General features: G+C 41.8%; 1 protein-coding gene across 2 annotated transcripts; it reads right to left on the bottom strand.

Annotated features, from left to right (window-relative positions):
- Positions 1 to 1,844: 1,844 nt before the first annotated feature.
- crema (cAMP responsive element modulator a) lies at positions 1,845 to 13,883 on the bottom strand. Of its 2 annotated transcripts, XM_041054949.1 has the most exons (7): positions 13,771 to 13,883; positions 13,496 to 13,627; positions 11,685 to 11,773; positions 11,433 to 11,575; positions 10,625 to 10,813; positions 4,351 to 4,510; positions 1,845 to 3,774 (listed from the first exon to the last, which is right to left on the bottom strand). In XM_041054949.1, the coding sequence occupies exons 1-7, from the start codon at positions 13,876 to 13,878 to the stop codon at positions 3,630 to 3,632; spliced, it is 966 nt and encodes a 321-aa protein (XP_040910883.1). In that variant the 5' UTR covers positions 13,879 to 13,883; the 3' UTR covers positions 1,845 to 3,629. The 2 variants fall into 2 exon arrangements, with proteins under 2 accessions (XP_040910883.1, XP_040910882.1); XM_041054948.1 differs by lacking the exons at positions 10,625 to 10,813; positions 11,433 to 11,575; positions 11,685 to 11,773; positions 13,496 to 13,627; positions 13,771 to 13,883 and adding an exon at positions 6,646 to 6,903.
- Positions 13,884 to 16,619: the final 2,736 nt, after the last annotated feature.

Below are 16,619 nucleotides of genomic sequence, written 5' to 3'. Positions count from 1 at the left end.
CCACAGTGAAGCGGTGTTCACGTTGTCAAGGTAGTAGGTTTCATCTCGCTGCCTGTAGGCAGCTAGTCTCTAGGTGGAAATTTCCACTCCAGCCACACTGGACCAATGGCCATGAAGATGTTTGAAAGGCACCAAAATAAAATATTAAACAGACTCCCACACTGTGACTTTTCAGTGCTGGTTTGTTTTTGGCATGAGCAGAAGAGAAAGAGAGTAAATGCAGTGGATTTAGTTGTTTGGATAAATACTTTTGAAAATGAAATAGTACAGTTTGAAACAACAACTTACTTGATCCTGACTTATCAGTCTACTAATTTTCATATTTGCTCCAATAAAACAATTATTCCAGTAAACTTAAATGGTCCCAGTTGATTGATATTTAACTCATATGAGTTGAACAGTGCGCAAATTATAAAATATAAAACAATTTTTAAACATCAGTCGAAACTTGGAATTTCTTTAGCATTTCAAGAGAAGCAGGATGCTGAAGAGACAAGACTGATTCTTCAGTGCTGGGGAGCGGCAAGGTTTTCTTTTCATAAACAGCAGTTTCAAGGTTTCACTCAGAGGCATTCTTCTCTTTTACAACGTGTGTGTGTGTGTGTGTGTGAATAATATATAAGGAGAAAGTGAGTTTTATGTGTTTGTGTGGTGTGTGTCTATAAAAGATAAAGAAAGAAAGCCTGTGTGTGTATGGGTGTGTTGTTGTTTTCAGTGAAGACTAGTCTGCATGCACAGTGTACAGTATGTGTGCACGTATGTGTGCATGTATGTGTCTGAGACAGCCTGATAACAGAGTTTTCTTTGTACAGTGTGCTTCAGACTATAACACATGAATGAGGAAAAAGACTAATCCTTTTAGAAAAAGATATTATCAACATTAGCACCTTCAAAAAACAAAAACATTTAAAACAGATTGAAATGCTTTGACATTAGAGAAAAATTTCATGTACACGAGCTCTCAACTTGTTACTTCAGTTTTATTTCTGTGACCACAAATGCAGGCGTATGGCTGCTTTTTACGTCATCAGGGGTTTTAACTTGTATTATTTCGTTTGTGAAACTACACTGAACTACTCTTCCAGAGAACTCAACTTCTGATTTCTGACATTCAGGACAGAGGTGTTGCGTTGCTGCCACACACAACACATGGCCGCAGAGGAGAGATAGGAACAGTTAAAGGTATGGAGTAACAACACTGTAGACTTTGGCCTTGATGGCAGTTGTGTGTATACTGCATGTATAGTTTGTGTGTGGCCTTAATTCTATCGGGTTTTTCACCTTTTTGTGTCACAAAGGCTTCGACACAAGAAACACTGAGGGAGAGAAAGCGATGGAATGACTAAAGTGACATGAGCGGTGAAATGTGTGTTATACTATACACAGTGTTCCTGTACATACTGTTACATAATGTTATGAGTCTGTTTTGTGTGTCTTAATGTTGCTTCTCTGTGAATATGTAGTCAAAGATTCATTTCCACTGCACTGAACAATAAAGTTGTTTTGTATTGTAAGGATGCAAGTTTGATAAAGTTTTTAATCAACCTCCTGTGAATCACAAAGTTAGAAGTTAGAATGTATGAGAGCACACTATACTATCAAAATAAAAAAGAAACTGGGCCTTACACAGAACTTTGTCCTCTTTCTTAATTTTTATTTCCTTTGATACAAAACGTTGAAGCTATTTAAGGTAGCCGACAGTATTTAAGGACCTCGTGGTACCAAACTGAGGCAGCAGATTTGCCTTGCGCAGCTTTAAGTGCACCTACACGAAAAGCTGGCCTGTGTTGTGAAGAGGAGGGTGTTTCATGAGCGCTGGGTTGATCAATGAATCACAATCCTTGTCACATTTTCCTATTTTATTAGATAAACAAAAATAGTTTTGGTTTTACAAGTCAAACAAGGAAGTACACCAAGGTAAAAGATGGAGCCATTTGAAACAGCAAGAAACTATGTGCAGAGAAAGTCAACTCGTGATATCAAAGAAAACCTGAACTTCATCATCTGCTGTAATACAGAATTTAACAGAAGGGGCATTCAACTGTGAATACAAACCATGTCAGGTCATGTGTTTGGCAAATATCCACACTGCCACAGGATGATTCATACTGTTGCCATTACGTTAAACAGTAGTTAAACAACTAACTGCTACTTAAATAGCTTTGGCAGCCAGAGGAGATGGTCTGTCACACCAAAGAGTGAGTGAGTTTCTCGCATTTTCTACTAACGATAAAATATATTCAGAGAAACAAACTCAACAACTATATAAACTGAAACAGAGAAAGCAAGCAGTTGATACCCCCAGAAACATTAACACAAGATGATATATTATCATTTAAAATAAAATGTCTTTACATTAAAAGAAAAAAGAACACAGAGAAAAGAAATTGGCATCACCCTTTAAACAGAGCATTATAATATCTAGCCATAATCAAATACAGTTTTATTCCACAATGGATATCCATCATTTGAAAAACAAAACTGATGCTTGCATGACAGTAAAGCACAACAGTTACTATTTCAGCTATGAGTCGTCGATTGTAAGATGTTTCTTTACAAAACTGAGGTTTTCCAGGATGTAACTGACAATTACATTTTGAACATGATAAACAAAATGTTAATAGGTAACATTTACTTTGTAGAATATATAAACTTGTGGAGTGAAATTCTTCAAATAAAAGTAATTGAATATAAATTCTAATAATATCCACACTGACACGTTGGTACGTTCTGTGCTTTGACTAAAGAGCAGTTGTGTTCTGTCATTTCAAATACTACAATCAACCCACTGTAGCGATGAAAAATGAAGACTCTTTCAGACTTTTGCTAATGAGGTTTTGATTTGGATAATGCCCCTCAACGTTGGCTTGAAATATGCTTTGAAGTTTTATGCAAAAACAGCCAAACAACAGAGAATTTTCCTCTTCAATGCTTTTACTTTGTTGGTATTTCATGAAAAACCTTTTTGACCTTATCAAGAGCGTCTACACAAACTGAAAACAGGTTGGTGGAATCCAGGAAATTACTTCACTGACAAAATGCTGGAAGATGTTTCTCCTTAATTGTGTTTTCGCATGAAGGAATGCATGAAACGACTAAGAACAGAAGCATAAATCACACAAATGGCATTATCAGGTAAACATGTTAGAGTTGCCTGGTTGCAGCTGGTGGTGGATCTGCGTAGCTTTTTGTGTACTTCGTCTGAGCTCAGAGAAGCTTGCTGGTAGCGAGACCTGGCTCACCCGCCAAGGTTTTTCATAATCTCTGTACTTGAGCGGTGCATTTTCAGGAAGCACCTGTATTTCCTCTTCCTGTTCCTCTTCTTCAGCTGGCTCCCATTGGCTGTCTTCGCCCATGCACAATAGCAACAGCAAGCAAAGTGTGTACGACACTTGAGTCTTCACATGCAAAGAGCACAAGATAAGAACACGAGCGAAACTGGCAAGCTCAAGCTATTCGAATTCCCCGGGACACTTCTGAATTCGGCGTAAACCAGGCCTGAGTGAGCAGAGAAACAAAGACGGTCAAAGCAGTTTTTGTTCCAGAGTCTTTTTCTTTTTTTTTTTTTGTTTTGCTGTAGCAGTTTGTAAACGGCACTGTCTTCAGCCCGTGACCACAAACAGCCGCTGCTACTCAGCTTTGTGGCAGTAAATGTCCTTCAGTGCTTTCAGCTCTTCAATCAGGGTCTTGTTTTGGTTTTCCAGCACAGCCACGCGGTTTTCCAAACATTTGACGTACTCTTTCTTTTTCCTGCGGCACTCGCGAGCTGCCTCCCTGGAGAGGAAAGAGGAGGAAAATATGTTTGAGTCTCTTGATGAAAACTTAATTTCAGCTCCAGACAAAATGCAAGCTAAGCACAGAGAGCAGATGTTTTTAAGGCCATCGACTTCAGGTTTTATAAGCAAGCTGCTTCCACTTTTATGTCCATATTTTCCCCGACAAACATTAATTTGACTGCTTTTCCCCATAAAACATGAACAATTTAAGGTACAAAGACACATTTGCACATCTAAAAAAGGAAGTGTGTACTACTTTTAACTTGTCACTTTGAAAATTATTTAAATCATGTTTGTATTTTCATCCAAAAACTGAGATTCACTATTTGGAAAACTCTGCTCTTACAGAGTATAGCCATTTAAAGCCATTAGCACTCTAAATATTCTTGCAAGCAATGATATCTCAGTTACTGCATTTTCAAATTATTGTGTAATAAACACAGTCAGAGTTGCATACCCTAGCAACCCTCCTCACTTCCACATTAAGGAACATACAGGGTCAGTATGGTGTGATTTCTCAAAGCTGATGTCCAGAAACCTAAAACTATCTCCTGCTTCTAATACCAGCGCCTACCTGTTTTTCATCAGTCGGACCTCCCTCTTACGGGTGATCTCTTCAGCGTGTTGTGATGACGGGCTCTGCATGGTGCCCGGGGACGCAGCCATCACAATGCTTTGAGCCAGGCCCGAGTTGGGCGACCGCAGCTGGTAGGCGGGGATGTCTCCTGTGGCAGCTATGGAGGAAGATGGACAAAAAGCATTAGAGCTCCGAATTCTGTAGCCTTGTTAAGTTTTTGCAGCCCTTACTCCTCTTTTATAATGATGTGATCAACGCAGGGAAGCAATGACTTTCCCACTTTCACTATTTAATTCAATCAGTCGGTTTCTTCACATTTCACATTTCCCCCTTAAAAAGTACAGTAAACATGTATTTCACCAGAGGATGTTAGACAGCAACTTCAGGCAGCAACATTTATCTGATCTCCTTCCTGTCTAAAAAGATGAATTTCCTCTGACCGTGACTGTCTTTGTGAACAAGCATTTGTTCTTAAATGACCTGACTTGATGGCACATAAGCTTTAAAAACAAATTTCATTCCTCTAAAATCTTAATGTGCAGTTTCCCCAATTCAATGTTGCAGAATGCATTGGAAGATTATTTCACACACACTCACACTGCTGGTTAAGTATGTACAAGTTAGTAATTCCTTCTCTTTAGGTGTTTACTTCACAAACATGAATTAGTCATTTATGCTCTAGGATTAGTGTCAAGTGCCTGTAACTGTGTTTTTGTGGCTACTCTGTCAGTTAGGGTGGAGCTCCAGAGTGTTAGCAGCTATGCTTTGGCACATGATGTGTCTCCAAATACATGAATTCATTCCATCATATTAATATTGTTAGGTTATCACATTTATTACATTTATCTTTTAACAGCTCAACATTTCTGTCCAGCTTTGGCTGCACACGTCGGTAACTGTGCAGCCAAATGAAGCACAAAATAAACAACTATCAGACCATGGTCTAATCTAAACAAAGGGCTTGGGTTTAATGCAGTTTTGTTTTGACTGGACAGTATTACACAGACATACTGCTTAAGCAACAGTGTTCAGCCACACATATCATTAACTCAAGAGAATGTATTAATGTTTTGTTTGCACAAATGAGTTTTTTCCTTCTGATACTTGCCACAGGTCTCCACAGATATTATTTCACTTTGCTTATTTGTGAAGTGATGTTGTCTTAACCACAGTGCAAACCACTGTGGTGGTACTGAGTGTAAAAAAACACAGCACAAAGCAGCTTTCTGGATGTGTTTGATGTCCTGTTTGAGTTGAGTCATCTAACTGATGACTCAACTGTTAACCTCTCTGCCTGCTGTCTCTCTGTTTTTCACTTTGTTCCTGAGAAGTTTCTGTCTTCTCCCCCTCTCTGCTGTTCTCACACACACATACACACACACAGACGCACACAAGACACAGCAGGTGTACACACACACACACACACACACACACAGAACATGTCTCCTTTTCTCTCTTATTGTGATAACACAGTCACTTGGGCTGTGTTGACGTCAGTGTGTGCGTCTCACTCACCCGTTTTGCATTCTCTCTTCCCTGCCTGGCTTCTCTTCCAGGAAACTGGAGTGACGTCAAACTGACGACTATCTTACCCCCCCCTCCCCCTCTGCCACCCACCCCTTCACTTCTTAACCCCCCCGCCTGCCTTTCTGCCTGACAACCACTGGAGTGGTTCTGAGAGCGGACTATGTGTGAGTGTATGTATGTGTGTGCAAGTCTTTCTCTGGTTTTGTGTGTGGGTGTGTGTGTGTGTGTGTGTGTGTGTGTGTGTGAATGCGCCTGTGTGTCTAACAGCGGGATACAGACCAGCAGGAACAGAGCTGAGCAAACTAACCAAATGCTTGTTGGCTTGTTAGATCTGTTTTCTCTCTTTTACAACATAAGCCCGATGTGTCACAGAGCTTTTCCTGTGTTGAAATGGGAAGGACAGCTGTCCAATGTGTGGCATGTCTACTCCTCAATTTCACAACGGATGAAGTAAAAGTAAAGTAAAACTAATCCCAATTTCATCAATATTTCTTGGCAAGAAAAATATTTGCTCATACAGGTGAATAAATAGAAGATTTGCTGGTGCATTTGGAAAAAAAAAGAATTTCAAAATACCTCAAGATTATGATGTTCTTTTCACTCTGATTATTTGCATGTGTAACCTTTATAAACACTTAAAATCCTTATTGGAAAACATAGCTGACACTATTTTAAATGCATGAATAAATATCTCACTTAAAGGCAGCAAGAAATGAGGCAGATTGGATATAACGTGTAAAAAAAATTACGTATGAGAAACTCTACCTGACTCAGTCTCATCCCCAGTTACAGCCATCTCTTGTTTCCAATAATCCAGCACCACGGCAGCAGAACACCTCAACGCAAAAACACTCTTCTTCCCTTACTCCTTCGCTGCTTTATTAGAAACTCTCTTTCTCCTTTTCCCTCTCAGCTCTCTCTGCATCAGAGTGGTCACTCGTCAACTTTGCAGCCCGATTACAATTACAGGCATTGACATCACAATGACATCACTCCTGCCCGCTGAAGTCAGTAAAACACCCTGGATTAGAGTTCCTCCCACCCTCCTCTCCCTCCCCTCCCTACCCTCCCTCCCCCCTGCGGATCAGACGCTGAAGTAGAGAAACACAATGTGAGCTGGGCAGGCAGGCAGGCAGGCAGGCAGGCAAGCAGGCAGGCAGGGAGGGGGAGCTAAAGGGGGGGTTGGTAGTGGAGGGGTTGTATTTTTAGCACTGGTGACGCAACTGGAGAGACGCTCAACAAACAAGAGGATATTGTGTCCCAAGTGGCTGCCGTGCAAACTGTTGAGCACCCTGATTGGAGTTATTTTGCGTGTGTGTTTATGTCTTAAAAGAACGGAGAAAGGAAGAGAGAAAGAACAAGGATAATTGAGATTTTACATTAATTGTTTAAAGTATCACAACGTACTGACTACTCTGGATTTAACCAAGCCTGTGAAAAGATCATATTTGCTGTTTTAAACACTCAGTTGCCCGAGGGGTCTTTGCTGGGAAAATCTTCGGCCCACAGGAAGCGGCACACACTTTACATTTCCGGTAACCACGATAGCAGTTTCTTTGGAATAAGTAGGCAAATTACTGGCTTGTTACATACAAATAACCACTACAGAGTCAAAGTCAAACCACAAATGAGTAAACCACAATTTCATAATAACAAATCCAAAGCATGTAAACAACGGTCCTTTAAATGACTGGGCCATTTTTATTAAACTTGCTACTGATTGTGTTTAATAAAAAAAAAAAAAACTGGCTATCGACAAACACTTTAGAGACTCTCTAAGGGAAATTCCAGTGTATTACAAAATGAACATGTAATGTAAAAAATAAATGGAGTGTGTGTGTGTGTGTGTGTGTGTGTGTGTGTGTGTGTGTGTGTGTGTGTGTGTGTGTGTGTGTGTTTGTGTGTGTGTGTGTGTGTGTGTGTGTGTGTGTGTGTGTGTGTGTGTGAATTCATGCACATGAGTGGCATGTGACCCTCAGGTCAGAGTGGGCCTTACAAACATAGGCATCACATTTGCAGCATCTCAGGCTTGTTTTGTTGTCCCTAGGGGCACAGAGCTCACAGCGCTTCCTTTTCTGCCCATGTCCTTGTTGGGGGAGAGCAGCCAGGGCAGCAGCCAGGGCAGTGGCCGGGGCAGCAGCCAGGGCAGCGGCTGGGGCTGGGGCTTGCGAGGAATGTGCTGGCGCCGTTGAATAAGAGGAGTCACCAAAGCTTTCCCCAGCTCTGCTAGGAAAAGTCTCCTCTTGAAACTCTTCCCCTGATTCCAGGTTGGGTCGATGGCTGTCCACACCACATATGCGTTGAAAGAAGACACATCAAGGATGTTGTAGAACAGTGGGCTGTCATCCGCTTGCAGGTGTATGTCCCAGTAAGCTGCAACAAAAGGAACAATAAATAAGAGATTGGGTACAATACTGAATCTGTCATATACAAAATGCTATGATTCACATAAATAAAAATAAAATAAAATGCATGATGGATGAAACTTTACATTACCTTATCAAGGCAGTCGACGCCTCCTTTGTTCTTGTTGTAGTCCTGGATCATCAGGGGCTTCCTGTCCTCTGTGGGGCTGACAGCGGCGTCTTTGTGTAGCATGTGTATCTCTCTTATGAAATCAAATAATTCTTGAAAGGACATGAAACTGTTGTAAGGACATAGTTGCCCGGAATATAGGCCTGCCAGACTCTGCATCCCACAGACTTTGTGTAGCTTCATTGTTTGAGCGATATACTCCTGCTAAAATCAACAGACCTATGTAGGCTTGGAGGTCTACCAGGTCGATTTCTCTCCAGGTGTCCCCAAACACACGCTTCCCCTCCAGGTTTGTCATCTCCAGTATAATTCCCTCAATGGACTTTGGTAAAAAGAGTTGGAAGCTGGACTTGATGTCATCCACACGAGATGTCGCATACCGTGTTGGCTCTGGCGTCATCTTTATGGTGTTTCTCGGTCTACTTCCTCTGTCCTGGGGGGATGGAGACCAGAGCAAGTGTCCACTCTTGGACTGGAATGTCTCCTCAGGTGCCTGTTCTTCAGGTGCCCCTCCCTCTCCATCTGTCGACTGGTCAGTCTCTTCAAAGTCTGGATCAAAATCTGTGCTGTCTTCCACCTCTGAGACATCCTCCTCTATCTCTGGTTCAATTTCAGTGCCCTCTTCATCGTGTCCAAAAACCTCTTCGACAGAGAACTGCTTGGTCAGTCACCAACTCATTGTGCTCAGAGTAAAAGGAGTGCAAGGTAAACATCAAGCTATATATATATGGGGTCTGTGTGACGATGATACATTGATTAGTCTGGAAGGTGTGGTTCACGTGGGGGATAGGCACGAGAGCGTGGGAAAGAGATGTGTACCTGCAAAAGACATTGTTCAGTCTGAAATGTGTGTGTGAGTGAGTGAGTGAGTGAGTTGGGGTGGTGTGTATTATATGTTCCAGTGCATAGTGTGGAGGATATCATAAGGCCTTGAGGCAATCTGATGTAAAACACAATATTTATGAGTGTTTTAAGTTGTAAATTAAGTTGTAAATCGGTCAGATTTGACCCGAACACGACAGGAAGGCTAATAATCTTCAGGTGTGGGAGGAGTATTGTGCTCATAATTCAAACAGATGCTGGATACATGCTGTTTCTTTAAATCGCTCTCACTTTAATGAAGCTTTACTGCCTAGTCCTCCTGGTCTCTCAGGTAAAACAACTTCCATTCTGCTCTGACATTTCCTTGTTCCCACCCATTATCAAGATCTGCAACTTAAACGATGGGCGTACACATCCTGACATCAAGTGCAAGCACAGACAGGCCGATTCGCTGATCACCAAACACAACTGAGAAAAGAAACTCTGAGTGAAGCGATCTGACATTCCCTGACCAATGGCAGAGCGAGGAATTCATCTGGACCTAGAAATGCTTTGCTGCTTTACTAAACATAAGCTTGTCAACCTTACCAAGAAGTGGAGAACACTGTGAGGATCTTTATTAAGCTAGTTTGTACGACTGGGAAGCAAAGTTATGACGTGAAGCCGCAGATCAGATGCCAGCAGAAAGCTGAAGTGAGCTGAGCTGGAGAACTTCAACAGAAGCTGGAAAAGGAGACTGCTGATCAGAGGACAGTGAGCTGGAGCAGCTCTCACGCACAGATGACACCTAGTTTCTACAGAGAGAGAATGAAGGCTTTCTAAAGTTTTCTAAAGCCTTCATTCTCTTGTCTAAATGAATCCACACTCACTTCTGACAACTCTGTGTCAGAGGTAAGACATAAACGTCATAGGGTTCTGAATGGGGAATGGCATTCAAATCATATAGGTACTTTTGGTGAATGTACATATGCAAACAGCTGCAGGTTTTGGGGATTAGCCTCTTACAAAAACTGCTATCATTTCAAACACAGCAACACCAAAACTCCTGTCCTCCAGGACAAACTGTGGACCGAGGCTCTTAATATCCAGGGTTGTGGGTGTATCCTGCACATTTTCATTTCCAAAATCCCGTAATTTAACAAGGCCTGACCCTCATGATTTCAGCTGGGGATTATCATGTTAAATATGATTTACACAGATTGTTATTTATGTTATTTCTGGTGCTGCCAGATGTCAAAGATTTGTGGGGTACTTGAGGAAATTGTCTATTTCTATACAACAGCACTTTCACTAATTTTCTACACATTGTTCTGTAATTTCTAAATCTTCATTCCACATTTTCAAGACATGTACACAATAAAATTCACCGAAGTCAGCCGAACCTTACCTTGGATGACAACTTGTCCTCCCTGGATGTAGAACTGATGTGGGGAGTCCCCAGGCTGAGATGCACACTGCAGGATGGTGGCTCCGGGCTGTGGGGTGGGAGAGCCAGCCACTGTCAGTGTCTGAGCACCCTGAAGGGGGTCGACTCCAGGGCTGGTCAGTTGGATGGCTCTCCCTTGAGTGATCGCAACTGTGTGGTATAAAATTTCAGTTATAACTAGGCTGCAATCAAACAAGTAGAAAAGTGAGAAGAATTATTTCAGGCACTCAGGGTTCCAGAAAAGTTCGGGTTTTTTTTTCTCAGTGATCTCTCATTTTGAGTCATTCTGTGGCTTTGTAGGACATGAAATCCTCAAGGAAAAAAAAAATCTGGTGACTGGACAAAAATTTCAAGGGCCACTTGCATTCAGAGGTATGAGAGACGTCAACGATGACTCCCAGGGAGCATTACAGCAAAGAACATCCAATCCATGCCTGCTTGGCACACTTTCATTAGGGAACCCTTTAGACCCGTTGGCCGCAACATATAACTACAGTGAGTCAAGTTGTCCAGAGGTCTCGTGCGCTGCTGTATTGAACACTACTGACTTTTGAAAATTTTCAGTTTAGTTCCCGTACATTTATGGGAGACAGAAATGTCTTCTGTCTTGTCACTTTCCAACTCTTCGCAGCAAATGATCTACTGACAGGAAGCGCACAGATGCAATGACCTGATTTTTTTGAGAGTGATGAATAAGAAAGGTAGACAAGCTACAAACTCCATTCAGTAGGTGAACTGAGCTAATATCCCTGTCTGTGTGTGTACTGACTGTATTGTCCTGAGCTGGTCTGGTAGATGGAGGTTGGCACCGATGCTGAGGCCACACTCGAGACCGGCACCTCCTCCTCTGTCTTTTCTTCATCGATTTTAGGAACTGCCGGCGAATCAGATGAAAGCTCATTGAGGATTTTTCTGTGAGAGCAGAGAATTATTATAAAAAATGATTCCATACAAAAAGTCACAAACCACCAGGCCACACTTTGCACAGCATGCTCATCATGCTCTGCTGATGTCTTCTCACCGGTAAGATGGACGCCTGGAGAGAATCTCTCGTCTCTTCTGAGCGTCTGCGACTGACTCATCGTCCTCCAGCTCTGCTACGGTAGCAATCTGCAGAAAACAGGCAGTATTTAAAAGTGGTGAGTAATCCACAAAGTTGCTTTTTCACATTTTGGCAACATCTTTGGTGTTACTGAAGTGGCGTTACTTTCCACACACAACGACTTAACAATTTGTGAAAGAGAAGGGTGACGTCAAAGAAGGAATTTGAGCAGCATTTTATTTTAAGCCTTAGTCTTTTCACCGCATCAAGTGTCTCAACAGAGTCTTTACAGAGTTCAATATACTGTAATTATTTGTGAATGTAAGAGTTGACACACGACTTTCACCGAGCATTATTTCCTCGTAGCATGAATAAACAGGTCAAATCATAGTGTTGGAAAAAAAAATAACAAACATGAATTTAACTGCTTGTGTGTCATCAATCACTGAGGTGTTGTGACTCACACTTGTGTGCAATAGTTGTGTGTGTTACCAACTAGTGCCAGACAAAAAAAAAAAAAGAACAAGAAAAAAAAAAAAAGTCTGATTTATGCCAGGTTAAACAGGGACATGTCCACATTCATTATAGGAGTGGAGGTTGGGCCTTTGCTCGCCAGGCTTATGGTTTGAAAGTCCAGGTTTACTCAAATAGCACAATGACTGTATTTATCAGACTGCTGCTGCTGTGCTCACAGTTTTTAGTCTTGAGTCTATACACTGTTTGATCCGTCTCCAGTTCAATGAACAGGCTCAATAAGAACTGTGCAATAAGAATCAGTGACACAGAATATTTATTTCTGTGAAATGTAGTTATTACTGTAAAGGTTCTGTCAATATCACAATGAAGAAGAACTTGTTATTGATGAAACTTACTGATTTCAAAGTACACGAGTACTTTGAAATCAGTTTACAAAACCGCTTTGTGGTGTACATCTGCTCTGTTTCTCTGCACAGACTTGATCTCTTTCGTGACAGATTTCCTCGAAACGACACCGTTCATGAAATGACAAAGTAACCTCTGCTTTGCGAATCAAGCTGCACCTGTGAGAAAATCTTGTGAAAGTCACAAACTAAGTGATAAACTTTGAGTATTTTTCCATCCCCCCATCCACAAACGGTTTTGTTCAAGTGCTGAAAATACTGACACATCTGTGCATCCTGACCCTATTACTCAGCGAAGAAATCACAGTTTGACTGTTGGTCGGCGTCACACAGCTTCACGACACGAGCCAGTGTTGTCTACTGTGTCTACAGTTTGTGGAGCGGCGATCCTGCACAGAGACAACAACATCTCCTGAATGTGAAGGTTAGGCTGATGAGCTTAAACCTCAGCTCCTGCTGCTGACATCAATCCTATTAACACATGCACTGCATTAGACCACAAGCAGTGCAGCGTACCTCCTACACACAGCAGCTAAATCCTCATTCACTAACACACTAACTCTGACATCACAATCGGTAAATGATTCTAAAAATATAATGTGGACGGTTTTTACTGTTCCAGATTTTTCACAACAGTTTGGTTTTAGTTGAAAGGTGATGGTGTAAGGTGTAAACTTGAGACTTGGACTTGACATTTCATTTCTTGAGACTTTTATCCTGCTACTAGACTTTGTTTTCAGTTACTTGAGACTTCACTGGAAATTACTCTGACAGATTTAAGTTGGAGTTCTAACAGCTTGCTCTAACAGACTGTGGACCTCGGACGTGGACTTGACTTCAGTGACTTGACACTTGACTTGAAACCTGAGACCTGATTTGGACTTTGGACTTGCAAGTGTGTGTCCTCACCTGGACAGTCTGAACTTGTGGTGACTGTATGACAGAGGTCTGAGGGGCCTGGATGACGCCTTGGACCTGCACTGTCTGACCATCAGACAGCTGGACAATGGTCACACCAGGGGACTCTGCTGCCACAGATACCTGCCAGTACAAATCAAGACAATCACACCAAAATCCACAGAGATAAAATGGCTCAGAAGCACCAGATAAAAAGAACGTTATGTGTGGAGTAAAGATTTCAAGCTGAACAACTGAATACTTCATAACCAGCTGTGTGTGTGTACCTGAGGAGGGGCTGCAGGAGGTGGACTGGCCTCACTGTGGTTCTCCTCTCCATCTGTCACTGAGTCCTTTAAACTGCTGTCGAGCTGAGACGATACCGAGGTATCCATAGCAAGTCAACTATACAGACAGAAAGCAGACTATTAATACTATTACTGAGAAGTTGTGAACTGAAAAGCTGTCACTTTTTCAACTATGACCTAAATATTATTTACAAATGTCTAATGCAGGTAAATTAAAAACCTCTCCCTGAAATTATGTTTTCAGACTCTGTTCCTGTCAGTCAGAACAGCCTAACAGAATGGACACACTTCAAATTCAGTATCCTTCCTTTTTATTTGTACAGTAAACTCCATGTTTTGATTTATCCTGTCAGTTTGCGTGTGAGTCATTAAGATCTGTCTGGAGATCTCTGTTGACAGTGGCAAATTTGTTTTACATAACATCCATTTCTCATGCTCATTATGTGTGGCAGCCAGTGAGAAGCAGCCAGACCGGCACGTTTTCAAGCTTCAGGACAGAGATCATTACTAAGCCAGACACCGTTAAGATTCTTGACTCCTGTTGGTAAAGAAAAGGGGGGAATAACATCTGAGTTAGACTGGATAACACAAATCAGACACAGACTGAAACCAGTTACAATTCACAATTTTTACATCAGGGACCCAACTGTACAGACACAGGGCTCCTGTCTGGAGAGGATGTGTTGCAAGCACACTATCTCAGTTTAATGTCACCTGCTGTCTGCTACTGAAAGAGTGAAACACCTGATAAGACAGTGTTTTCTTAATGCTAATATGAAATCAAAGAGACTACAATGAAATTTAAGAATGGAAAGAAAGAAAGAACTCAAGAAATCCCCACAGATTTTAGAAGAACTGCTGCGCAGACAACGCACATTCGTTTTCAGTTTATCTAAATGTAAAGCCCCTGCATGAAAACACTATTTCCACTTCTTTTTTGTTCGTGTCTTTAAGTAGGTTACATGGACTCTGATTAAGTCAAGTTTGAACAAAGCACGCAAAGAACTTCATGAAGGCAGGAAAAAACCCGACTTCCCTTCTTTCGTAAAGTGAAAACGAAGCTGTACTGTAACTTCCCCCCAAATGTTTCGTTTTTAACTTTCGTTTCGAACAACCCGTCTTTTCAGTGGAAATAAATTAAGCACACGTCTGAGAAGGAAGTGTGGATTTTTTGGATTTATGTGGCGGTTTTTAATATTTTATTTTGAAGAGACGTCTGTCGATCAATTTCCGATACCCATCTCACTCCGTCTGACTTGACCCAGCTCTGTAAAACTTGGAGTGGGGGGGGGGGGGGGAATGCGACCAGCTGAGCCGACCCGGGACACTTTTTCACTCCATGTTGATCGGGCTCATTCATCAGGCCAAAGTTTTAATTAATGAAAAGCTTCGCGGCGCAGTCGTGTTTTGCACATTACCCCCCCCCCCCCCCCCCCCCCTGCACCCCCTGCCCCCCACCCCCCCTTGACTCTGCCCGAGTCGCGCGGGCCGAAAAGAATGTGACAGCTTTGCAGTGACTTACCGAAGTTTTACGTAGTCTGACTCGTCACTAATTACAGTATGCGTGGACGGCCTGTGCCTTCGCTCACGTAGTTCCCACGTCAGCGCTGATGATGCTGTGCCGAAAATGTCGACCGACGAGTCAGTTTAACGTCGAAGAGTGCCGAGGCGGAGCGGGAGGACTCGCTCCTGCCTACTTCCGCCATCGCTTCGCACGCGGCGAACGGCCGGCAGCGGCCACACGCTGGTTCCGGGCGTTTTTTAAATGGGCAGCGAGTGAGAAGTTCACCCGCTCCGTGGCGCAGAAGATTGCGGAACATGGAACTGCATTGACATTTGGAGCTTTGAAGGCCTTTTCTTTTCTGCCCCGGTAGTTACAGATTCACAATTTTTTTCCACTGATTCCATATTCACCGAGAAGGCCTACATTAAGCTAAACTCAGCTGCAACCTGCGTGCACATCAGTAAAAATAACTGCTATTTTACTTTATTTTACACTGTATGAGGAGAAAATAAAGCCATTACTATTAGATCATACCACATGAAATAAATGTTTTATAACGTGTCTGTAAAACTAAAGGTAGGAAAATATAACTGATACAGCTTCAGTTCAACCATCAAGATATGATTCTAGCTTGTAATAATGTAAATTAGATGATAAATGTAATTAAAATATACATTTTCAATTTATATTTTTTAGTGTTTTACTATGGTCAGGCACGTGTTTACAGGGCACGGTTATGCTGCCATCTGCTGCCTGATCAGAAAGCAACACCTAAAGAGTAAACATACAACAGAGTCTCATCAATGTTTGGGTCTTTATTACATTTAATTTGATGGATTTTTTTTTTTATCTGCTTAAAAAAAAACACACGCACACACACACACACACCATATCAGTTCATCTAACAGCAAAATAAACTTAAACACTGACATTGTAAAAAGAGCAAAGTTCATCAGAAATACGCCCTGACTGGATCAGACTGTCATTTCCAATTCCACAAGCATATTTATATATGCCATAATTAGTAAAACATTAAACCAAGTGTGTTGAAGTGTTTGTGATGGTGATTACACACTCATAAATACATGGTCAAGGATCTTCTATCAGCACCAATAAGGGCCATGTGTTTCACTCTGCACTAGCACCTGCTGGATACTTTAGGGGGGGTGCTTGATATCCCTTAAAAAAAAACAGCAAAAAAAAAAAAACTCTTTTAAGGAACAAATGGATTTTTCATACAAAATGCCCAAAGGAGCAGATTTTAAGCGTGTGTACCATGAAGGTGTATACAGTAGAGTTTGTTCACGGTAGAATCTCTTTTGTA

The sequence above is a fragment of the Toxotes jaculatrix genome, chromosome 14 (genome assembly GCF_017976425.1).
Source record: "Toxotes jaculatrix isolate fToxJac2 chromosome 14, fToxJac2.pri, whole genome shotgun sequence".
NCBI lineage: Eukaryota > Metazoa > Chordata > Actinopteri > Toxotidae > Toxotes > Toxotes jaculatrix.
The sequence above is the reverse complement of the archived record's forward strand: the minus strand, read 5'-3'. Positions and strand labels throughout refer to the sequence as shown.

Excerpts from the sequence above, each read along its gene's own strand:
- crema (XM_041054949.1), bottom strand. The coding sequence starts at position 13,878 with ATGGATACCTCGGTATCGTCTCAGCTCGACAGCAGTTTAAAGGACTCA. Across the intron at positions 11,576-11,684 it reads TCCAGGCGTCCATCTTACCG|AAAAATCCTCAATGAGCTTT; the intron begins GTGAGAAGACAT and ends CTGCTCTCACAG. Across the intron at positions 4,511-10,624 it reads AGGACAAGTTGTCATCCAAG|CTGCCACAGGAGACATCCCC; the intron begins GTAAGGTTCGGC and ends CTTCCTCCATAG.